This window comes from Phaethon aethereus (genome assembly GCF_964289735.1).
Source record: "Phaethon aethereus genome assembly, chromosome: 14".
In the NCBI taxonomy this organism is placed as follows: Eukaryota; Metazoa; Chordata; class Aves; order Phaethontiformes; family Phaethontidae; genus Phaethon; species Phaethon aethereus.
Window position 1 is genome coordinate 4,641,435 of NC_138590.1, and position 24,415 is coordinate 4,665,849.

The 24,415-nt window shown below is 40.9% G+C and overlaps 1 protein-coding gene across 1 annotated transcript in view; it reads left to right on the forward strand.

The window, feature by feature from the left end:
* Nucleotides 1-24,415, forward strand: part of SLIT3 (slit guidance ligand 3) — a gene marked incomplete at its 5' end in the record, with an annotated part of 526,167 nt that overhangs the window by 410,594 nt on the left and 91,158 nt on the right. Inside the window, 5 exons of the mRNA XM_082006257.1 lie at nucleotides 785-928; nucleotides 4,112-4,255; nucleotides 9,786-9,949; nucleotides 12,104-12,236; nucleotides 23,438-23,506. Of these exons, the coding sequence (XP_081862383.1) occupies nucleotides 785-928; nucleotides 4,112-4,255; nucleotides 9,786-9,949; nucleotides 12,104-12,236; nucleotides 23,438-23,506 (654 nt within the window). The remainder of the gene's footprint in view (nucleotides 1-784; nucleotides 929-4,111; nucleotides 4,256-9,785; nucleotides 9,950-12,103; nucleotides 12,237-23,437; nucleotides 23,507-24,415) is intronic.

Here is a 24,415-nt window from a genome sequence, read left to right on the forward strand (position 1 = left end):
ATGGAGTTTTCCACAAATATGAAATATTCAAGAGATTAGTTTTGCATTTCATCAGAACTTCATTTGACTGTGTAGATTGAAGTTTTCCAATGTTGATCTATAAGCAAACATCTTGAGTCTGTATAGGCAGAGTAAATATTTAGGAAAATAAGGCTGTATGTTGCAGTAGCTGTGAATTAAGAATTAAGGGATATGCATTTCATTTTGAGTGGTGGTGTTAAATTTAAGTGCCTGGGAGTTCATGAGTACACATATTAAAACTTGTATCAGATACATGCAGTCACATGCTTTTGTACGTTACTCCAGTGTTGAGTTTAAAAAGAGTAAAAGTCCTGGTACACTAAATAAAAGTGGTCCATGTTTCAATGTGTGGTACCTTTTTCAATGGTAGTAACATTAACTGATTCTTGCCCGATGAACATCCAATCCCAAGCATGGTCCATAATTTCATGGACATAAATCAGATGTTAGAAACCCCCACTTACTGTATCTCTGAGACCCTTATAAGCAAGAATGACAAGAAATGTAAGAGCTGCTAATTCCATTAGTTTAAATGCTTAATACATCTGATATAATTGTGGTTTTGATGAGTGGAGGGGAGCTATTTGTAAGTACAGTAGGTATACTTTTGAACTTCTCTATGCTTTCTTTGCTGACTGAATGTCTGTCTAGATAACCACTAAAAGGCACATACTTTTCCTATCTTCCTCCTTCCAGTGTGATGACATACGTTTGGAATAAAATGCTAATAGTTTTCTTATTGTGACTGGTTGTGTCCTTCCAGAAATCTAAGCAACAATAAGATCAAGGAGATCCGAGAAGGCACATTTGATGGAGCTTCAGGAGTGCAGGAGCTGATTCTGACAGAGAATCAACTGGAATCAGTGCATGGACGAATGTTTAGAGGCCTCACAGGGCTAAAGACACTGTAAGTGCAAAGACCTGTCTTTCTCCGTTCCTCTGTAAATTGAGTGGGAGTGCTCGAGTTCAGCAATGCCTGCTAAAATACCGGTTACTAGAAAACAAGCTCTAAGGCAGGGTCTTGTATTACTGTTACGAAGTTTTCAATATATTTCTAGTCCTGAGTAGGTTTGAGATTTATCTGCTACTTCTGTGAAAAAACAGATTTTCAAGAATTTCAGGAGTAACATGGTTGTGAACCTGTCATGGGTGTAATTTGTGCACTTTTAATCATTTAATACTTCTGTTATTTTGTTATTTCCTATGGAAACAAGGCATGTAGGAACATGTTCGCTATCTATTAGTCCATCCTCCCGCTCTGCCTCCACCCAAATTGGAATTGCTGGGCTGCTTAAACCAAACCTTAGAGTAGGCTAGGAACCCGAGAGATTTTTAATACCCTACAAACTATATGAAATCAGTAGGTAGGGAGAGAAGAAAGACTCAAATTATTGCTGCCACCAAAACAGGTAGAGCTAAGCAACTTCAGGGCAGGCATAACCAAACTGTTAGAGGTCCTGCTGGCAGAAAGTAGCTGGCCACTCACTCTGCACCAGCTGTAGCAGCCTACAAGCACAGGCATGGCTTTAGACTAGCCACAGCACGCTCTTTCTTGGCCACACCAAGTGCCATAAAAATTATGTGTGGGTATAGTATTAATCTGGTTGTGGTTGGGTAGAGTGTGAAGGAGTCATAGAGACCAAATGCGTAAGAAGTTAGTTTGGTATTACTTTTGTAATTAATTACTTCAAAATTTATTTCTAAGAACTAATACTTACACATGAACTCGTAGTACCTAACTAATTTATTTTCATGTTTGAAGTTATATTGGAAGAAGAATCACAGACAAGATTTCCAGATGGTGTCAATCCACCCCATCCGCCATCCTGAGAAGCAGTGAGGGACTAGGCTTCTGGTGATAGCAAAGACTCATGCCAGACAATGTGTATGATCTGTACGTGAAAAATACCTCTCTTGCATAGTCTTCCCTGCTGTAGGAAGAAAGCACTTGACTAGGTGGATGCTGTCAGTAAATAAACTCTAGGAATGAAAATGCAATTTAAAATCTGCAATTTATTCATTAGCAGCAAATACTTCTTATGTTGCAAAGTATCGTGGCAGAATTCCTTCAGTCCTTACTCAAATGTAAAAAGAAATCAAATTTTCACTTCAAGGATTTTGGCCTGTAATGACAAATAGGGAACTTTTCTTTTGCTGTTCCTTTGACATTATTTTTCTGTGATTACAGCCATCTGTTCTTTAATTTAAGGTATGCGCTTTACTAACGGGGTTGAAAATACTGTCCATAGATACTAAATTAGTTTTTATACTGTAAAGCAATCTGTGGCAGTGCTCCTAAACAAAATTCAGCATTTTTTAATAAAAAGATGCTTAACATTCAAGCTACCCTGCTGGCCTGACCTACGTTTCCCCCTAGCTGATAAAGCAGTCTAAATACACACAGCATGATACGAGGATCTGCAAGGATAAGTTTTCCTTCAGGAAGGGCACACAGTGCATGGTGAACCATGATATGAAACCAAAGTTTTCGGCTTGAGGGACATATATTTCTATGCATTAACTGACTTTATTTGAGGATTAAAATTGTGATCTTTTACAAAGAAGCCACCCTGGACAGGGTCACGGTCCAGTTTTTAAAAGACTGCATGTTTCCCGAAAGGTAATAAATCACTGTGCAAGATGTATTGGCGTCCAAATTCAGTCATCCCATCTTGCAGTAATACTGCCTCATACTTTACACACAGAATTGAGAAAAGGTTTCCTACTGCTGCTAAGCTGCTAAGGGCCTTACTTCTCTTATTTGCCACCCCGTTCATTTTCGAGCTTGAGGTCTTGGCCTGGCTTTCAGGCAGCTTAGTACTCCACGTGTAAGGTGTGTGTCTCTGTGCCCCGTGACTCTTTTCTGACATAGTTGCACGCCAGTTGCAATACCAAAACTATTGAGACGATAGTGGCTGTGATGGTAACTGCACACAGAGAACAGAAGTGCAAAAGCAATGTAATGTCCAGGTCTCAAACACTGAGTGTGTGTGATTACACTGTGAATTTTTTCCCAGCCATATCTAATCTCGTTTGGTGTTTTTCAAGGATCTATTGATGTAGCATCTAAACACCCAACCTGTGGATACCAACCTGAGGTTTAAATGCAGACTTCTAAGGGAGTCTGAATTTTCATTGTTCACTGCATGAATCTGATACCAAGGAATTAAATTTGATACCAAGGAATTAACCCTCCTCAATTTGGGGGATCAATTCACTGGAACAGCAGCATGAGCTGTATATATTTTGTGGATTTTTGGTAGTATGCTTTAATTACTGGGTAATTTTTCACCTAAGTAGGAATATCGCCACTGTGTAGTGATGTTTACAGACCCAGGTGTTGATTGGCATGCAGTGTAACAAATACACAGGAGCCTGTTTCACTATGGAGTGAAGCAAGACAGTACAGTCTTTCAGATTAATTAGGCTTTATCGAGTTCATTGTTACCATAACAACTCAGAGAGATGTATCTTCCAAAGCACAGCACTGATTCATCTGGTACAAGCACTGAGCAAAGAGCATTTTATAGGATGGTTACTACTTTCTGTCTTGTCAGTTAATGATTCTGACATTTCAGAGCTTGTGTTAGGTCTGGAAATCTTTCCTAAGCTATTCCTTGATTCCTGCTGAGGATGCTGTTTCCTTCCATACTTTTGCAGTGTGAATTACAAAAAACATCCCTGACAGCAGTAGAAGTATTGCAGATAGTATTGTTACTGTCACACATTTCTGGCAGTCTTTCTCAATTGATCTCTGAAATACATTTTCACCTACTCTCAGATACTTGCTAAATTAAGACTTAAGTTTTTATTTCAAGTTTGCCACTAGTCATAATTTTAATCACATACTACTTGCAGATGTGGAGCTCCCATCAGCCTCTAACGCTGTGTGGAAGAAATGCATTTTAAGTTCAGGAGTCAATGTTTACACGAATCTAGCCCTCCTATAGCTGTGTCATACTTCAGCAAACAATAAAAATAGAGTGCAGTGCTTGCCAAAGCGTCTGTTGATGCCCTAGATAAAGGACCTCCTATCCTGAAATTACACCCCCTTTCAGTAGTTCCTAATTTCCTGTTTTAATCCTTGCAGGATGCTGAGGAGCAACTCTATCAGCTGTATAAACAATGACACCTTTGCTGGACTGAGCTCAGTGAGGCTTCTTTCTCTGTATGACAATCACATCAGCACTATTACCCCTGGAGCCTTCAGCACATTAGTCTCCTTGTCTACAATGTAAGTTACCTTTTTTATGGTATGAACACATGATAATGTTGTTATTCCATGCTTTCCTTTCAAGACGACAACGTTTGAGTTACAAAATCAAACTACTTACTGTTAGTACATGGAAAATGTCATTTAGGGAAAGAAAACCCCATCCTACTGAAATCGCAGGTTTGGAGGATTCAAGGTGTGATTTAGTAAAACATTTGAATTGCTTCAGCTGCAGTGGCTGAAGAAATTTTGAGGTTGCCAGCCTCAGGCAGGATGACTGCATGTTCTGCCGTGTCACAGCTTAGGGCAGCGCACAGTAGAAGTTCATGTAAAACAGTCTCTGCAGATTCAGAAGCGCATAGCTTATTATACACTTTAGCTCCCTGAAGCTGCTTTAGTTTCAGCAGAGTCTAATTTTGTAAGAAGAGCTTTCTTGGATTTCAGTTAAATTGGATAAATATCAGAAGACATCTACTAGCTAATGCTTAGATTTTCAGAAGAACCTAAGAGGACAAAATGCTCAAGTCCTACTGAATGTGAATTTGAAAATCCCAACCTAAGCTTTTCTGATAATTCTCTCATATTTCTCAATCCTCCTTTGAAGTATTTCCCTTGCTTCTTAAATATGTTTACAGGCTTTTTGTAGTGTGTCCATTTTAATAAAGTACAGACTGATAAATATGGAAAGAAAGTCTGTTCTTTGTTTCCAGCTGTGAATGGGGACCCTGATGTTGCTGTTAATGAAAGTTATCTGCTTAATTCCCTTCACACTGCCCTGAAAATACATCCTAATTGTCCAGTCAAAATAAACTATTGCTGCTATTGCGTTTCAGGCTTTGAAAGCATCCTCCATCGGTGCGGGGCGGGGGGGAGGAGGAGGAGGAAAGAAGTGTTGAATCTCAGCTGTTTTGTTGCTCACGCTTTCATTTTCTTGTTACAACTTTTCACCAGCAAATCAGTTATCATTTGGACATTAGCTCCATGCAGCATAAGGAACCCAGACTTTTCTTCCATCTACTTTCACTAGTCCCAAAAGCCTCCTTGAAATTGATGGGCAGAGAGAGAAACACAACCGGATTATTTTTATTGACTGTTTTCAAGTCACTGGTCAAAGCAAGTGGTAGTTGCTGAAAGCTTGTTCTGACTGTGCTGCGAGCAATGCCTGCCTGCTTCTCGTGCAGTTGTCTCCATGCTTCCTTCCATGGATCCCTTAATAGCTGTGACTCTCTGAATCAGTCTATAAAGTCCCTACCTTGTTTGCCTAGAAGCATCCTTGTCATGTTTTGTTAGAAGATAGCCCATTTTCTTTTTTTCAGCTGTGGATAAAGGTTATCACAACTTCTAGCAACAGCAGTTAAAGCTGCTGCTGATCAGAATGTATTGCTTTGGCACTGACTTACAATCGTGTTGGTCGTGGCAGGTCCCTAGCTGTGTCTTGATGAAAAAGTTTGTTCTTCGATACATTTTTCATTCTGTGCTTGATGTACACGCAGGAGAAGGTGTCCTTTTAACTTCTTTAGACATCGGTTTAAGGCCATGGTGATATTCCACATATAAATGCAAAATTCAGATGTGTTCATTTCCTAGCAATACTCCGTTGTAGGTGGAGATATTAGATGACAACACTACTGAAGATAGATAGTATGACTGCTTTTCCTGTTCAGCCCACACTCTGTGAGTTAATCGGGTATTATAATGACTTATTTTTGCATCTATTAATGTGAGCCAGAAATTCGTACAAAGTTTAACATTTCCATTTTTATCTTGGCATATTTATAGCACTTAAAAATATTGCTCCTTTTGTTATTACTCTTCGTGAGTCAGCATCATTGATATTATCAAAACACGGACAGCTCTGAAAATAATGCCTTGACTAATGGTTTTCAGTAGAGGAAGAACATCTATTTTGTAAGTTATTGGTAAAAAGGTAGCAGTTTTTTATTTGTTACTAGTCAAACTAGGTACTGTAGCATCCTGCTTTGAAGTGTGCTTGCACATCTGCATACAGAGAGTTTAGTCATGTCTCTCAGTCCTTACACAGTCAAGTGGGCATATTTGCAAGCAGAACTGCTTTTCCATTAATTATAATAATAATAGCTGCATGGAGCTAATGCCAGAATGATAACTGGTTCATCAGAATGACGTGCAACTATTCTAGTATAAATTTAACCTGAACTCCAGAATATATTTTCAACCTAATTTCAACGATATCCAGATGCATTTCAGCATGTGTTTCTAACAGGTCACTAGAACCCATTAAAATAGTTAATATTCTACGGCTTCTTTGCAATTGTTAAGAGACACTTGTAGCAGGATATGCATATTTCATTCCTGAAGACTTCTATTCCCTCTTGAATTTAAAACTATGTCTATGTCCTTGAGCAAACACTGCTGAACTTAATGTTAGTATGACATCTTTGCTAAAAGCTTGATTGCTTTGTTTCTGTTGGAATCAAGAGTAGTTGTTAAATCACTATCGTAGGTATAGGAACTTTGATTACTAATTGTGATTTTTTGTAACAATTGTCTGCCCAACATTACTGTTTGCGCTTTGAGAACTCCACTTGAATAGCCAGATTCCAAAATAAAGCTTTTGCAAATAATTGACCTTTCCAGACTTTCAGTTGCTTTTCAAGTGCAGTAGGGAATCTCTTGTCCCACATGATACTTCATAGAGAGCCTTGACCTTACATTTTTTCCACAAGTTGCATCACAGTCTTGCCATGGAAAGACCATGTATGCAGGGACATGTATGGACTTCATACTCCATTAAAGCAAAAAATCACTGCTCTGCAGTTGGACAAAGGACAAAATTTAGGTCTTGCTAAAGAGGCAGGAGGACGTGTGTAATGCGTGACACGATAAATCTGGTTTTTACCCAGAGCTTCAAAGAATTTCAAAACAGTAGATGAGTTTATTTATTCATTTTATACATAACAACTTACTTCCTTCTTAGTTGCTAACAAAAGCATAATCCAAATTCTTATCCAAGGATTTGATAAATTTTAGGTCATAGGTTAACCTGTGTTTGCCAAGAAGAAAATGAGGGTTTGTGGATAGTTACTGATGGTGAGCTAGCGAGCAGTAACACATTAAATCAAAGCAACTTCTCCTGTTGTAGAAAGGGATAATTACTCTTCTGATAGGAGCGTTTTGTAGATTCAACGTTTGAATATTTCTGAAAGTTTTTGATAAGTCCCAGTAGGACGCTCTTTAGATGTGCAAAATGTTCTTTACACTCAGAGCTGCTGCTTTTCCAGAAACCTGATTATATACACCTGCTGTTTGTTTCCAGTTGTGGATTATTTCATTCTAAGGATTTGTGTCACGGAAGTTGCTCTGTGAATATGATCTCACTCTCTTCCATCAGTGGAACAAATGGCATTTGAAGCATTGGTTCACTTAGCGTTGGAGGTTTAAACATTTGGTTTAAACACTCTGTTCATTCCAAAGTATGTCAGAATGGAAAATATACAAGGCATCCTGCATGTGGTCCTCTTACGGATTAAAGAAAATGGAAAACAATTCAGAAGGAAAGTAGAATTGGAGTAATGCTTTCAGTGCTTTTCTGCACATTGTGCCTGAAAGCTCCTATGTAACCTGTTCATTTTCTCACCTTTATACAGCAAGTTAGCCTTGCCTTTGAATCCAAGTCAGCATGAAGTAGGTTGAGTATTTTTATTATTGAACATTATGCTGAGTTTTCTCCTCCCCTCAGTTCTCCCTCTACATAATGTGCAATAGTCTGTGCTAGATCCACATGTCATTACACACGCAGAGCTCCAGGCTAGCGCTGTGATTGAAGTACGTTTTTTTACAATGCAGAGGGCAGCTGTAAATCACATTGCGTGTACGTGATATTGGCCTAGAACCTATATAATTTAGGAACTGATTTGGGTTTGTTTTCCTGCTGCCACACTTCAACTGTGCCATATGTTTTTGTCTTCAGCACTGTTGTTTTCTGAAGGAATTGCTTGGCTGAAAACTTTTTGACTACATGTTTATTTAGGTTTGTAAAAGAATGTTGCAAGTGAAGACTTAAAGGTCTTCAGCTACTACACCTGCATTTGAAGTGCCTGTTCCTTTAAGGCCTTAAATTTTTTTGTCTTTAAGATATGCTATGCGTTAGGCAAATTTCATTAGCATCTTTTTTTCTGTACTACCAAAATAATAACTCTCGGACATACTCACTTATGATGTGAGAATGCCATCAGTGTTAGTTTAGATACTTCATTTTCCATACACGGGGCTCTGACAGTTCATTTTTCTTCGATGGGGCAAACTCAGACTGAGGCTATTGATCTCCCTGTCTTCATACGTAAGATAGTTGGCTTTCTTTTTTTACCAGGGGTATCATCCTCTTTCCCTCATCTGAAATCTGTTGTAAAAAAAGCTTACACACAAATTATGGATAAGCTTTTCAGTACAGGACTCTAGAAAAAAGTTTTTTTCCAAGATTCTCAGCACTAATTCTAGTTAGCTTAGGAAGATGGTTGGTTAAAATAACGTGCCACCTTACACTCCTCTCATTCGAAGGATGACAACCTAGTAAGAAATAGAAGTGAAACGTATCTTTTCTATACTGACTATGTTACAAGCGCTCCACTGAGAAATTGCTATACATCTATGTTTTCATGGCTCGACAGCAGGATGGATAGGGCTTTCCTGTTTTAAATGCTGCTAACACAAACTACATTAAGGATCCCTCCCTCTCGCGGAGGCTTTCAAATGGTTGCTTTGGGTACTGCACACCACAGTACCACAGCTAGGCTGCAACTGTATTTGAAGGATATTTCAGGAGCTGTAGCAAGATTTAATGCAGACCTCACAAAGTTCACAAGGTGGTGGAGCAGATGCTTTTCCAAACAGATACACTGACCTTAGAAAGCTGCTCAAGCTGTGGCACAAGAATTGGCTCAAGCTGACAGTGCTGCTTTATATATGTGTATACAGAGTGCTATCCTTACTATTTCAGTAGGAAACCCAAATTCAAGTTGCCAGCGGCTCCCACCTGGCACTGGTTTGCATGGTCCGTAACACAGGCGAGTGGAAAGCAGGAGCGTACTGGGGCAAGGAACAGTGTGCTAAGCCAGCTTGGCTGTACGCATACGGAGTGGTACATGTAGGTCTGTGCTACGGGCTAGCAGTGCTAAACTGTTCTGTGGCATTACCCAAATTAATGACACGGAAGATCATGCATACGTGGGTACAGTGTGTGAGGTGAGTTTAGACTTGGGTGTGAGCTGTAGCTTGGGTTGAAATCCACTATAAATACAGCCCTGTCAGTGATGTAAATATGTCTAAATAATAGTTGTAGCAGTAAGTACTTTGGTTTATAGCATATATAATACATATGCATATATATGTTTTAATTACAACCCTCGTCATAGTATAAAGCCTGCACAGAACTTCTCTGGTCTGTAGAACAGACGAGGATCTCACAGAAACAGATGGCAGGAAGGAGCTTGGACTTGGAACCCATCATCTTTCTGTAGTTATTTCAGTATTTCTGTATGTTTGTTTGATGTAATTATGTCTTGTTCTGTTTCAGTAATTTGCTGGCTAACTCCTTTAATTGTAACTGCCATTTGGCCTGGCTGGGAAAATGGTTGAGGAAGAAGAGAATTGTCAGTGGAAATCCACGCTGTTTGAAACCCTTTTTCTTAAAGGATATTCCAATCCAAGATGTGGATGTCCAGGACTTCACCTGCGATGGTAAGAAAATCCAATCTGATTTGGTATTTGTGGTACTGTTGGCACCTCTGTGAGGCCTCGCTTCCTATCAAGCAATGCTGCATGGTAAACATTTCAGTTTGGTGATGAGGAAGACAGCCATCTAGAGCTGAAGATCACTGTTCCCTGTCAGTAGTTTATTTTCATTATTGTTTTCCAGATTCTGAATTTCTACTATCTACACCTACATACAAGAATTAATTTATTATAGACAAACGCTTTTCTTTGTATAATCCTAGTATAATCCTGGCTCTTCCTCCCGCTTCCTTATTCACTCCCTTAGTTAACACTCTGAAGCCAGTGGGAACAGTGTTTGCTTGGAAAGTCTTTTAGTTTTGGATACTGTTTAGCTTCACCAATAGCAGGCATGAATACAGGGAAGTAAAAAACCATAGCTATTATTTGAAATGACTCAGTGATGCTTAATGCTTTGCCGGATCCATATAAGTTTAAAACAAAATATATCCTGACATTTCTTTCATTCTCCAGGTAGTTCTTTGTCTTCCGATCAAGCAGATTTTAGAGAAAATAGTAAGGAGAAAAATTGACTGATGAATGCACTGCTAGCTTGACTTGTAGGCTGTGATTGCCTGTTAAGACCAGATATGCTGGAGCTGCAGTTAGTCATACCTCTAAAGAGACCATAAGAGTGATAGAAATTTCCTACTTAGAGTAAAAATTAATTCCTGTCCTAGTCGAGCAACCTGGCAACAGGCCCAGGTGCTTGAACTCAGAGCTCAAGGGACCCAAGTTTAGTCATTAAAGAATAAGTTGCTTTTAGTTTGGGGAGGGGGAAAAATAATCCTGGTCCACAAAATGACATTGGAGGCTTGGGAGCTTTCTATATCATACAGTCACTCAGACAGCCGTGGTGAATGGAAGGTAGATGATGGCAGGGTGTAAAACACAGAACATGGGGAAAATTGAATGTGCTGAAGAAATACACTCTTTCTGCAGGTTTATGAAAGACTTTGAATTTTGTTTCCAGTCATTAAGCTCAGCTGGGGAGAAAAAGAAAAAACATCTCCCCTGTTCTTCTCTAGGCTGGTCGTGCTTCTCCATCCCTCTGAATACAAATGATTCCCTGCCCATACATTTATGGGGAATTTTGTTATCCTGTATTAGGACTTCCAGTCTTATTCTTTAATCTCAGTGCTCCTGGGTGCATCCAGCAGAGAGAGGAAAGAAACAGATCTGTCTCAATTAGTCCTTGCATCAGTTTAAAAAAAAAAAAAAAAAAAAAAAAGAGCTGTGTGCTGTTGGATTGCAGCACTATGTCTCCACGCCGGTCAACTCAGTACGCACAAACAGGCGCGTGGTTCCTCTCGCTGTCATCTAGAGAATGTGACACTAAGTGTTTCCTTTCATCTACATCGTGATACTGTAACATGCATTTGCCTTATGTTTTGCAAAGCCTGTTGCTTTTGGGGAAAATCCACATTTTAATGTTCTTAACTTCAAAGACTTGGTTTCTTCTGCAAAAAACCTATTGTTCTTCAATTACAAGATTTAATCTGCTGTTTATGGACCTTTGAAACCATTTTTGGAGAAAGTAGATATTTTTATGTGTGCACAGATGGATCGACAGCAGTATGCTGCTCAGTTTGTTGTTTGCCTGGTTATCCTTGTCAAAAACAATGAGGTTTTTACAATTCAGATGATAAATGAAGTGCCAGGTTGACGTTAAAAAGTAAAAAATTAACATCTAAAAGCTGAATTTTTAAAAAAGTCTTCCTAGAACAGAGTAGATCGTGAATATCATCTGTCTAGATGAATTTAAGGGTAATGTTCTGGTCAAGTTCTCCATTTCAGCTAGTGCATTGGGGATAGGGGGAGGATTTGGGATTCACATAACTGATTTTACTGTAATTTTCAAAATTACAGAGAAGTAGATACACCTTAGAAAAAAATCTTTCTTTAAAAACACTGCTATTCAGATTTTGAACTCTTGTTCGTGTTGGCTAAAGAACCTGTATGAAGGCGGGTTGATGCAAAGCATTGGATCTACTTTAAAATACTATGATGTTACCATGAATTCAGACAGGTCCCTCTTTGGTCCTTGTAAGCAGTTACCTTCAAAGTGCGTGACTTTGGGCTGCAAAGCTGACCTCCTAATACGTTTTCCTCCCTCTGTAGGTAATGATGAAAGCAGCTGCTTGCTTTCACCTCCTTGTCCTTCCCACTGTACCTGTGTGGACGCGGTGGTACGTTGCAGCAACAAAGGGCTGCGGATGTTGCCCAAAGGAATTCCCAAAGACGTGACTGAGCTGTAAGTTACCTTTTACACAGGTCCTTTCATGAGAAGTTCATGAAATTACATCATAGTGAGGCTTTGTAGGTCGTTGAGGGTTTTGCCTTTGACTTTAGTGACTGGTGTTTTGTGCTTTGGTGCTTTCCATCCGTTTTGACTGTTACTTTTATACTTATTTGTCCCTTGACTGAATACATTGCTCCGTAATGGGAACAGAGTTTATCTATCCTTGTACCCATTAATTCTGTGTGTAGGGAACAAACGTGCATGCATATATATATATATATATATATATATATATATATATGCATCAATGCTGTAGTGCTTCTGAGAAGCCTGAGCTCACAACAGGCAGTTTGAAAAGATGATTAAAATATATTCCTGACTTACTCAGCTGTGAGCTAATTATCCTCTGAGGATATTTTAAAAAAACAAAAAAAAAAGGAAAAAGAAAGCCAGTGGTGGAAACAAACAATGAATTATTTTCTCCAAACCTCATGAAATGGCTAAAATAACAAGTAATTAGCTTAAATTGTAAAGTAAATTCATCCTAGTTGAGAACCATCTTTCTAGTCGTCTTTTCATCTACCCCTCGCTATGACTTTATGCTGGATTTTCGTTCTTTCCATGGAAAGAAAATACACTGGTGGAACTGCTTGGCTTAAACAGTTGGCAGCAGAAATACTGAGCTTTTCCCCTTTAGGTCCTTATTCAAATCTATCCCAGGTGAGTTGTTACAGAAACTTGTTACAATCCCATCAACATTTCTATGTGAAAGTGATTGGTTGAGTTAGTTGGTATGTTCAGTGAATTTTGTAATGAATTAAAATCTGACACTGCTATTTATTAGTATCTAGTAAGAATTTTACTCTTAAGTAACAAGGTGAATGAGATACACATCTTTTTACTCCCTTCACAATGGGAGAATGGGGTTTGCACTCTGTTTTTAGCAGTGTTGTAGTCAAATACGAGACTTTGTTGCTGAATGAGGAGTGTACTGAAAGTGTATGCGGTAACTCGAATTAACATGGAAATTTTGCATTAATTAATACATCCTTGGAACACTGTTAACCAGGCCATGGTTAATAGTGGTTTGAATTAAAAGCCAAGTGCTGGCCTGTATTCCCTTATATATTGTCATACAGTGATGACCACTGTTTTTTCCTCTGTTCTCGTTCAGGTTTCTTTGCATTCAAATATGACTTGCCAACAATAAGCTATCACAGATGTTACTTAGATTTCCACTGCCACACTGAGGAATTTTTATGTTTCAATTTCACATATTGAGTTTTACCGATACTATCTGATACACTGACGACATAACTTTCACAAAAAGAGTGAAATTAATCTCACATTCTTGAAAACTGCTATATTTCTTAAGCTATTTGTTGGCAAATGAGGCAGTAGCCTGGAACCGAGCAGTTTGAGTTCATAGGAGTTTACGTGACTGTCTTCTTCAGTAGGAGCCTCTTGGCTGTGCAAGCCTCTAGTTCAGCTTTCTGCGTTCAATCCAGAAATGTGTCAGCAGAACACAGCCATGGAGTGGCTGGCTCTGAATATTTCGTGTTCTGCAAATATAACCTTGACTCTGTCCCAGCTGTCTCAAAATTCAGTCCTGATCTCACTCTCCTCTCAACCAACGCAAACTGAGTTCCTTATTTGTATCTATACCAAAAGATGAGCTGCAGGTAGTGAAGCTAAAAATTTCATGTGCTTGTGGAAACTGTAACAAGAATTAATTTTTTTTTTTTTACATCAGTCTTATTTGCCTTCTTTCTGCTTCCAGAATGAGATAAAGCTGTTGCCCATAATCTAGAAAGGACTCTATCCACTAGATCCCTAGCTGCTAGTGTGAATTTAAGTATTTTCATTGTTCTGTGTTTGAGAATTGTTATTCCTGCTGTGGTAAACAGCATCTCCTGTGGAACCCCACCTCTTGCCTCATTTTGAGGACAGCTAAAACTTGGCAGAGAGAACCCAATGGCTTCTCTCTGCTTGTGGGCACAGGGTGAAAGAGATTTATCTTGTTCAATCTATTTACACTCCTCACACCAAAATACCCTCATTTCCCTAGGGCAATCCTAGATCCCTTGAACTGTGTCCTAAGGCTGGAGTATCTTCTGAAATCTGTTTTGTTTCTGTGGTAGCAGTGGATATCTCTTTAGCACTTGAAACCAGGAAGCGCTAAGTTACCTGCTGCAGAAGATATCATGGCTTTTGCATGTCTACAGAGAGCCACAGCGGTGTCCAGGGCAGGGATGCCTTCACCCTTCTCCCTGGTACCACAGTCACAGGTGCCCAGGTAGATTAAAACCCTTCCCGCGTGTTAGCGTGACCCGCGCTGCCTTTCTCCCCTTCCACGCTCTCATGTCGGAGGCCTCTGGGCAGTGTGCTGGGGTCTCCGTGCTCCCACCAGCGCAAAGCCACGGTCACTAAGGACAGAGGTCCTGCCAAGGAGAGGACGGGGTGTAAAGAGCCTCTTGTCCTGGTAGCCCGCAGCTCCCTCCCCGCGGGAGACCTGACTGCGGTGCGGGGGAGCGTTTTAGCAGAATTTTTATGAATGCGCCAGTCTGACATTTATAAACTTCCATTATTGATGTGTTCATTTACAAGGCACGTTAGCTGCAGTGCTTTTTATTAAACTGCAGTGTGGTTTTATACAACGTGATTTAAGAAAAAGAACTGCCATGTATCTAGAACCAGTCTGTTACGCCTGAATATAGCCTTCTCAGAAGTTCTTTTATATTCTTTTAGAGGTCTTAAAATAGTCTTAAAACAGGAATTCTTTCATTGTAACAGGTATTAAATAGAAATGTGCAAAAGTGAACGTACCTCTTGCACAGGCACATAGGGAAAATGTTACCCTTTGTTGGGTCAAATTTCACTGTACTGAAGCTCAGCAACAAAGCTCAGCTGGTGATCACCAGCAATGTTTTATTACGTGGTAGATTGGAGACACAGGCTCGCTCCCTCCAAATTTCTTCCTGAGTTTCTGTTTTGGATGTGTATAGAGACAAAACATGTGAAAACCATTATCTTCTTCATATTTAGAGCTTGGAATGACAGGAGACATCCCTGTGTTTGGTTTGTACCACCCTTGGGAGGAGGGATTACCTTGGCAGGGAAGGCTTCCATCTAGAAAAGAGTTGAAAAGATCACTAAGTCTCCTGGCTTTTTAAGAGGGATGATGATGCAAGAAATTTCTATTTCCCAGCTCTTCCTTCACAAAACCCCGTCATCATGGGCAAGCCTTCTTCAGTTTCTTGGGAACAGGGAAATATTATGTTGTTTCTTGCAAATTCCTTTGCTGTATATTTACGTACTGCCTACATTTTTCCCCACTGTTTGCTTGCTCTGAAGAGAAGCCTTGGGTTTCTTTTGAACATAGTCAGTTTTCTAGTCCAGATGTTCAGAAGTAAAATGTTCATGCAGTGAGCTAGTTTGGAACTTAGCCTCGCTGCTGCTTAGTGTTTTAGGCTTTCCTTTTCTTCTTTTTTTCCTCCCCCCACCCCCCCCCGATCTGTTTGAACTAAGTTTCCCATGCTCTTTTTCCTTTTATATATTACCTCAGTATGTGAACACTGTTCTTTTTTTCTTTTTTTCACAAAAGTATAGTCTATTTCTAATAAAGTCTTATCTGACAGCATCCAGCTGCTTTTATGGACCTACAGCAAATAATATTTTGCACTAGGGAAAAACATTGGAGGGGACTATGCGGACAGTGTGTGCATAAACTGTAACATAATGAGCACGGTGTATTTTAGAATAAATATGTACTAATCATATCATCTCTAGACTCCAAATGTTGTCATGACACTGAGCTATATGATAGCACTGATGGGAACGTTAGGAAAACCTGCATCCGTACATCATTGTTACTGATTATTTTTTCTTTCCATTTATATTAATACATATTAATATTTGCATTACTTTTGCCATTTCTTTTCCTTCCCTTCTGTCTCCCTTTTGTTTTGTTCTGGCGTTAGGTTCATTTAGCCTGCAAGCTCATTCAGTGCTCACACAGCAGTTTTCACGAGTGGCTCGCCTGCTCACTAGCAGAGGGGTCCCATTGAACCGTCTGGTAGCTCTTTATTCCCCACCTCTCGTTTGCTGCCTGCTGCTGCCTCCCCCTTAGCATGGCACCTTTATTCAGCTGAATCTCCAGTTGCCGAGATGATTTTGATAGTTGCTTCCCATACATTTACTGCCACATCTCCTTGAAGGTATTTACCACCAATCACAACCCTCCTTTCCATCTTCCAAGGCACTTGTGATTTCTCTTGTGATTAAAAATAGTGGCTTGTACCTGGGCCATGCAAATTGTTGCAATAAATATGCTCTAAGCGGTTAGTTGCCATGCATGTAGAAGATTGTAGCAATTGAGTGCCATTTTTCTGTGCCCATATTGCTGTTGATCAAAGGTGTAACTCTGAAGTGAGATATCTGACGAAAATCATCTGCTTGAGATTGCAAATGCTTTTGCTTGCCTGGCAATCTACACTATTTTATACACTGACCTTTAACGCAGCCTTCAGTGAATTTTCCTTTGATAATAAAGGAGAGAAACGATTTACATGAAAGCTTAGGCTTGCATGGTCCTGCGTCGTAAAAGGTTTTACAGCCTGCTTAATCAGGAGAAGGATGTTTTAGTTACAGCTGAAATAGAGGACTTAAATCTGCATTTCAGATCTGATAGTTTAGAAAAAGTAAATAGTATCAGTACTATCAAGTAATGTGTTCAATGGCTGATGAAGTTTGAGTACATATTGGAAAAGCGACTTCAGCACTAATAGAGACTAAAGGTAAGTTTAACTTCAGGGCCTTGACTTTTCTTTCAAACACAGATGTGTTTTTGTGTGTCAAACATGTAGGTTGTGGTCTGACATAAAAATGTAGCAAAATCTGGTGTCCAAATTTGCCAAAAACTTAAAGCTCAAGATCCAGATTTGTACCTAGATCCATACTTGAATTTTGTTGCTTCTCAAAAAAATATAATTGAAGCTCTTAAAATTCATGCTTTGCAGATGTTTCATCTTTCACAGTCCAGTTTTCTTCTAGACCACCGTTTTTAGGAAATGAAACTTGCCTCAAAATTTTAGGATATTGGGTATCTGCATTAAAAAGTTTAGACTATAGCTTCATTTTAGAGCTGCATAAAATTGTCAAGTATCATCTTTTTTCGTAACGTAACATTCTATGTGAAATATTTAAAGAAATTAAAGGAAAGGCTTTGTGCCTTTTCAATTACTGCCCGAGAACTGATTCCTCTCTCCAGTTTCTTAGCACAGATTGCCGCTGTGAGCTTGACTTTATGGCTGAATAGACATTTCAGTACAAAAAAGGTTCCAAGTGATTCAAATCGTTACATGATGCTTTGGCACCTTGTGCTGGTTATATCACCTCCAATCCAAGTGGTTTCAGTATAAAAATAGACAAGTTGGAAAAAGAACAGCTGTCATCTTTTATGCATGGTTTTAAATTTTTTATGTGTGATGTTAGTATGTGTGGAAGGTGCTGGATGAGCCCCAGGGCTGCTGCAGGCACTGCGCTCTGAGAGCCGGCACGGTTGGTGCAGGCGCAGAACGAGGCATGGCCATGCCCTGCAGTGCCAGCCATCCTGGCCAAACGGTTACCTGTCTCTGGCACTGAGTCGTGTTTCACAGGGTCACAGAATCATTAAGGTTGGAAAAGTCCTTTAAGATCATCAAGTCCAACCATCAACCCAACACCACCATGCCCACTAAACCATGTCCTGAAGTGCCACGTCTGCACGTTTTTTGAACACTTCCAGAGATGGTGACTCCACCACCTCCCTGGGCAGCCTGTTTCAACGCTTGACCACTCTCTCAGTAAAGAAATTTTTCCTAATATCTAGTCTAAACCTCCCCTGGCGCAACTTGAGGCCATTTCACAGAGAATCACAGAATCACAGAATCACTAGGTTGGAAAGGACTTTTAAGATCATCAAGTCCAACCATTAATCCAGAACCACCATGTCCCCTAAACCATGTCCTGAAGCGCCACATCCACACATTTTTTGAACACTTCCAGGGATGGCGACTCCACCACCTCCCTGGGCAGCCTGTTCCAATGCCTGACCACCCTCTCAGTGAAGAAATTTTTCCTAATATCCAATCTAAACCTCCCCTGGCGCAACTTGAGGCCATTTCCTCTTGTCCTATCACTAGTTACTTGGGAGAAGAGACCAACCCCCTTTCAGGTAGTTGTAGAGAGCGATAAGGTCTCCCCTCAGCCTCCTCTCCTCCAGACTAAACAACCCCAGTTCCCTCAGCCGCTCCTCATAAGACTTGTGCTACAGACCCCTCACCAGCTTCGTTGCCCTTCTCTGGACACGCTCCAGCACCTCAACATCCTTCTTGTAGTGAGGGGCCCAAAACTGAACACAGGATTCAAGCTGCGGCCTCACCAGTGCCGAGTACAGGGGCACAATCACTTCCCTGCTCCTGCTGGCCACACTATTCCTGATACAGGCCAGGACGCTGTTGGCCTTCTTGGCCACCTGGGCACACTGCCGGCTCGTGTTCAGCCGGCTGTCAACCAGCACCCCCAGGTCCCTTTCCGCCGGGCTGCTCTCCAGCCACTCCTCCCCAAGCCTGTAGCATTGCATGGGGTTGTTGTGGCCAAAGTGCAGGACCCTGCACTTGGCCTTATTAAACCTCATACAGTTGTCCTCTGCCCATCGATCCAGCCTGTCCAGATCCCTCTGCAGAGCCCTCCTACCCTCCAGCAGATCAACACTCCCACCCAGCTTGGTGTCATCTGCAAACTTACTGAGGGAGCACTCAATTCTCTCATCCGGATCATCTATAAAGATATTGAACAAGACCGGCCCCAGAACCGAGCCCTGGGGAACACCACTCGTGACCGGCCGCCAGCTGGATTTAACGCCGTTCACCACAACTCTCTGGGCTCGGCCATCCAGCCAGTTCCTCACCCAGCGAAGAGTAAACCCGTCTAAGCCACGAGCCGCCAGTTTCTCCAGGAGAACGCTGTGGGAGACGCTGTCAAAGGCTTTACTAAAGTCCAGGTAGACAACGTCCACTGCCTTTCCCTCATCCACTAGGCGGGTCACCTGGTCATAGAAGGAGATCAGGTTGGTCAAGCAGGACCTGCCTTTCATGAACCCATGCTGGCTGGGCCTGATCCCTTGGTTGTCGTGCAGATGCCCTGTGAGCACTCTCAAGACCAACCGCTCCATAATCTTCCCTGGAACAGAGGTCAGGCTGACAGGCCTGTAGTTCCCAGGATCCTCCTTCCGGCCTTTCTTGTAGACGGGCGTCACATTGGCAAGCCTCCAGTCTTCTGGGACCTCCCCTGTTAACCAGGAAGTGCAGGACCTGGCACTTGGCCTTATTAAACACCGTACCGTTGACCTCAGCCCAAAGGCTTCAGAAGAAGCCTTTCCTGGTAGGTAGTTGGTGGCATTTTATGAGAACATGAACATGTGTCTTTGGTTGTGCTTTTTTCAGTTTTGTCTCTTGGTAATTGCTTGTTGGTTACAAGGCATTACTGAGACTTCAGGATTCGCAGCAGCATTCATGGGATAAAAACAATTTCCAATCTGATATTTAAACTGCAGAGTCTATAGAGACTTTAGGAAGCAAATGAGGTTGTTTTGGATACTAGTCAGTGTGTCTGTATTAAGGCAGCTGACACCCACTCTTGACTCTGGCTGTCTGTCTATTAATAACTTGACTCTGAGCATTAAAATTAGACATACTTTTTTTTCATTCATGCCAGAATTTCTGTGCATTCCAGATGCCATGTACATCATCTTCCTTTGGTTAAGGATTGAAAAGAATTAAAAATACGATCTTCCCTCCACATCATTTTTATGGCTTGTTTTGTTCTGTTTGTGCAGGGGGTCTGTAGCTTCATCCATGGGTTTTTATTTATATATGTGTATACATAAATACGCAGTTTCGTAACTGGGCTCTGCCCCTTCACCCTCAGGAATAGTTCTGTTACTCGCTGTGCCCAGCTTCCCGCGCTCCTGCAGCCCCCATACGTCATCTTCAGCCCAGCGAGCGCAGGGCGGCTGCCCCCGCGTCCCCTCCCGGCGCCAACGGAGGCCTCCCCGCCCTGGGCAGCAGCTCGCCTGCAGCAGTGGGTTTCTTCAAGTGTTGCATCTCGGATCCTCCTGATTCTTGGCACGCTCTTATGCCCTGAAAGCTCTGGTTATTTCAAATTCGTTGCACTCAAATGTGCTTTCAAGATGAGTGCCTTTTGCTTAGAAAACGCTGCCATTCTTTGTATAACGTGGTGAAAGGTTTAACAGTGTTCTTAGGCATGCATGAGAAGTATGTTATCAGTAATTTTTCAGTGTAAAACTGTGTTTGTTCAGAAATTATACCACTAGTGTAAGTATTGCAGCTTTCTGCTAGCACATTTATATAACCATCAAATTGTTTGCAGTACAAACCCAAAGCTGTTCAAAGCAGATCTTCTGTAGGAGTTCAGCTCCAGGGGTCTGCATGTCTATATTAGTCTGGATAATGGAGCACTGGATTAAAATGTGCACCCTCCAATTTTTATTGCACCAGAAAGAAAAACAGGGGGGATAAAACCTTGGCTAGCCATCATCACTTTGTTTCAGTTGCAGGCTGGTTCATATTGGAATCAAAAAGAGAATATCCTGAAAATATATTTCTGAAGTTTTCAACACATTACAAGAGTTGAATCTCCTTTCCTAAAGGAAAATCATATATAGCTTCCAAATGCATAATACATGACCTGATTTTGATTTCCTTCGGAAATCCTTTGGATTTTACATTTGGAATAAAGACTGGAACCTTAACCTACCCGCTTGCATGGGTTTAAGATTTGTGACTTTCTGGGATGAAAGAGAAGATGCAAACTCCCAGCGGCTTGCAGCGTCCACAGCAGACCATGACTGGGGAAATGAGACCTGATTTGCCCTGCTTAAATCGTAACATATGTGGTTAAATTCTGAGGATCTTCTACATAACGATTTGTGGTGTGAATTCACCAAGGACCTCCATTTTCAAAATAATTTATATCAAATTTAGTCCGAATGAAGCAAGCGACTTTACACTTGCCGAGTATGAATATCCACGGGAGGTGTAAATGTGGCATAACTAACCCATACTCTGGTTTGTGATAATCTGCGTCAGCAGAGCAGCCGTCGCTGCTTTGCAAGGGCTAATTGTTTACTGTGCAGCACTGTCGCTCAATGCTGGTGGTTTTTGTGAATGGAGAGATTAATTTGTTCAATAGGGTTTTTCATTAAGGAAGGATTTTGCTTTGGGTTAAAAATGCAAAAGCCTATAGTCCTGCTTGTCCAGCCTAATCCTAGCAGGAGCTAGGTCAGCTCCACCGCATGCTCTAAGGTGACTCTGCCTTGGTGGGATCCTGTGCACAGCCAGAATGGATAAGCGTGAGGCTGGGGTAGTTGAGTTGAAAAGAGAGCCGAAGCAGCAGAAAACGATGGGAGGGCACTATGCTGAAATGGGAGGGAATGTGACAGTTATAAAATATATTATGTAGATTCTATTATAGAGAGAGATATATATAGTGTTTATAGATTTTATTTTTAAATGATGTAAAAATAAAGTTTGTGGGAAAATTTTCCTGGATTTAGTTTACAGGAATATCTCTGTGTTGTTGCAGTTAATGTAGAGAGGGAACATATAGCACAGTAATAATCTATTATTATTGTCGTTTGCTATAGTAAATGCAGAATAAGGAGGTCTGTTGCCAAAGGAAAGGAAATTGTATGTGTGGGATAAAAATTCTTCACATGATTAGCGGATTGTATTTTCAGCAGTAGAGGCAGCACATTAAGTGTTCTGGTGTCTGGGCTGCATTTCCTCGCTACACTTGATTATCTTTCAGAACATACCACATCAATTGCACTGCACCATGTCTACCTTAGGAAAAATCCCCCAAAGTACCTGGTGAAGAAGGGAAATATCATTTCATCTTTTGTCTCGCCTGTGGAGGGAGAAATGCCTTCCTCCTACACAGCCCTTTCTGAGAAGGTTGGATTTGTTTCCCAGGAAGATCTGGTTTCTGGAGGATCACCTTGACAGTGCCATGGCACCACAGTAGGTGGTTTCCATTGGAGCCTTATTACTTTGGTATCTGCCAGGGATGCAGTTTCACCCAAAAGCCAAGGTTAAGGAAAAGACCTCCAGCTCTGTCCCTATTATTTTGTAATAAACAAGCAAAAGCCCCACATCCCCGTGCTCTACCACAGGTCAGCTGTGGAGTCTTGAGTACCCATTCTCTCTTTTGGGCAAACTTTTGGAAAGTATTACATTTGTTGAGGGTTTTTCCCTTCGTTACTGAATGTTCATGTTTCTTCAGCGGAGAAAAGCTGCAAAATGCAGGCACTGTGTGCCAGGAAAATGAGGACATAGGGTTATCCCAAAAGGCTGTAGGCCTGCTGTGCACGCGTCTGGATAGAGACATATTCAGCGGTGTCTCAAACAACTTCCACCCTGGAAACACAGGCTATTATATTAAATACACCTAGGGCTTGTAGGAGGAGCCCGTATTCAGAGAGAACTTGGTCTTTGGCCTTCAGTTGGTACCAAGTTTTCCTCCTGTACCAGCGTACTTTGAAAGGGAAAGGTGAGGAGGGTGTATATGCCATAGCAGGAATGGCTGCAATGAATGTGGCATCAGACTGATGGATGTTTGTGTTGACACTGGAAGAAGTGGGACTTTTAGCAACACAGAGACCTGGCAGTGCAGCTCCTTTTCCAGTTCTGGCTCTACAAGGAACTTATGTGTACAAGACAAAAAGTTTCCTAACAGTGTCAGTCAGCACTCAAAGCTCTTAGAGAAACTTGTTAACCATAACTTTAAGTTCAGGGCACAAGCCGTGCAATTTTTCTCGCCCTCTCCAGTTGCTGTCATAGAAGAAACAAGTGGTCATTTCTGTTTGCTGTAGGCCAGAGATCCTTTTTTCCCTTCCAGATCTTTAAAAAACAAACAAACAAACGAACCACACAAACAAAAAAAAACCACAACAATAAGCTACTGTCATGCTTTGCATGTTGGATAATTCATTTATAAAGGAGAAACTGTTATAGTTTCAAAGCAATGAAGCAATGAGTCAAAGATATTTTCCTTAGTGACTGACTTTATATTTTCCTCATTCACGGTGCAGATTGAGTGACAGGAGTTCTTGTTAACATGTGTGTGTAATTGTCAAATCTGATTTTTTTCAGATACCTGGAAGGAAACCATCTGACTGCTGTGCCAAAGGGGCTCTCCACTTTCAGACACCTCACGCTGATGTAAGAAACACGTGGTTTCAATGTCAAGAAAGTTACATGACTCTTTCTGCACTATGTTGTAGGTGGAACATAAATAATTGGTATTTGCTGGGGGGGAAACCACAAAACCCAAAAACCTTCTGTAATTTGTGAAAAAATTTTGCAGTGGCCGCCGCTGCCAGTAAAGTGTCCACGAAGAGTGGAGAAAGAGCGAGGTGACTGAGAGCACCAGAGACCCTTCCTCTGCAGGAGCGTCCAGCTTCTGCGAGAGGACTAAGCTCTCATGCAGGCTGCTACAGTTTCACTTGGCAGATTTATTTGTGCAAAGCTGTAAAGGTTATTAACAGAGGAGACAGCATTAATTTGTTCTAGGTGAGGCAGTATTTATAATGCTAAGGCAATGAAAATTTGCATAGCTGGTCCTGCTACAAACAGTCATACAGATGGAGACACAACTAGACCTTCTTTCAGTAAACTGCTCCCTGAAATACCCAAGAGTGAAATTTCTTGGCTGGGCTGTTTATCAGCACTTTCAAATGCTGTTTGAATCAGCTGTAGATACTTAAGTCAAATGGGCAGAACAACCTCAGACAAAAACAACATGGAGGGAAGACTGGAATCCTCTGGTTTAAAACAGTGTTTTATTTGGAAGCATCTTTAATTTTGTTTTTCAAGGGAGAGCAACAACAAAACAAAATGTTCTGTTTGAGCCTAAAAGACTTTTTTAAATGAAAAATTAAATTTTGTTCTAGTAGTTGTCAATGTGAAGAGCATATGGAAATGGTATGCCTGTAATAAATAGCAAAGCAAGTTAGTACAGTAAATATTGACCCGTGCTTGTACCATCTATTAATTTATCCTTCAAAAATTTTGCTTGTATTCACTGATTTTTTTTTTAATGTTTTATGCTGGGAATATGCCTTAATCTGT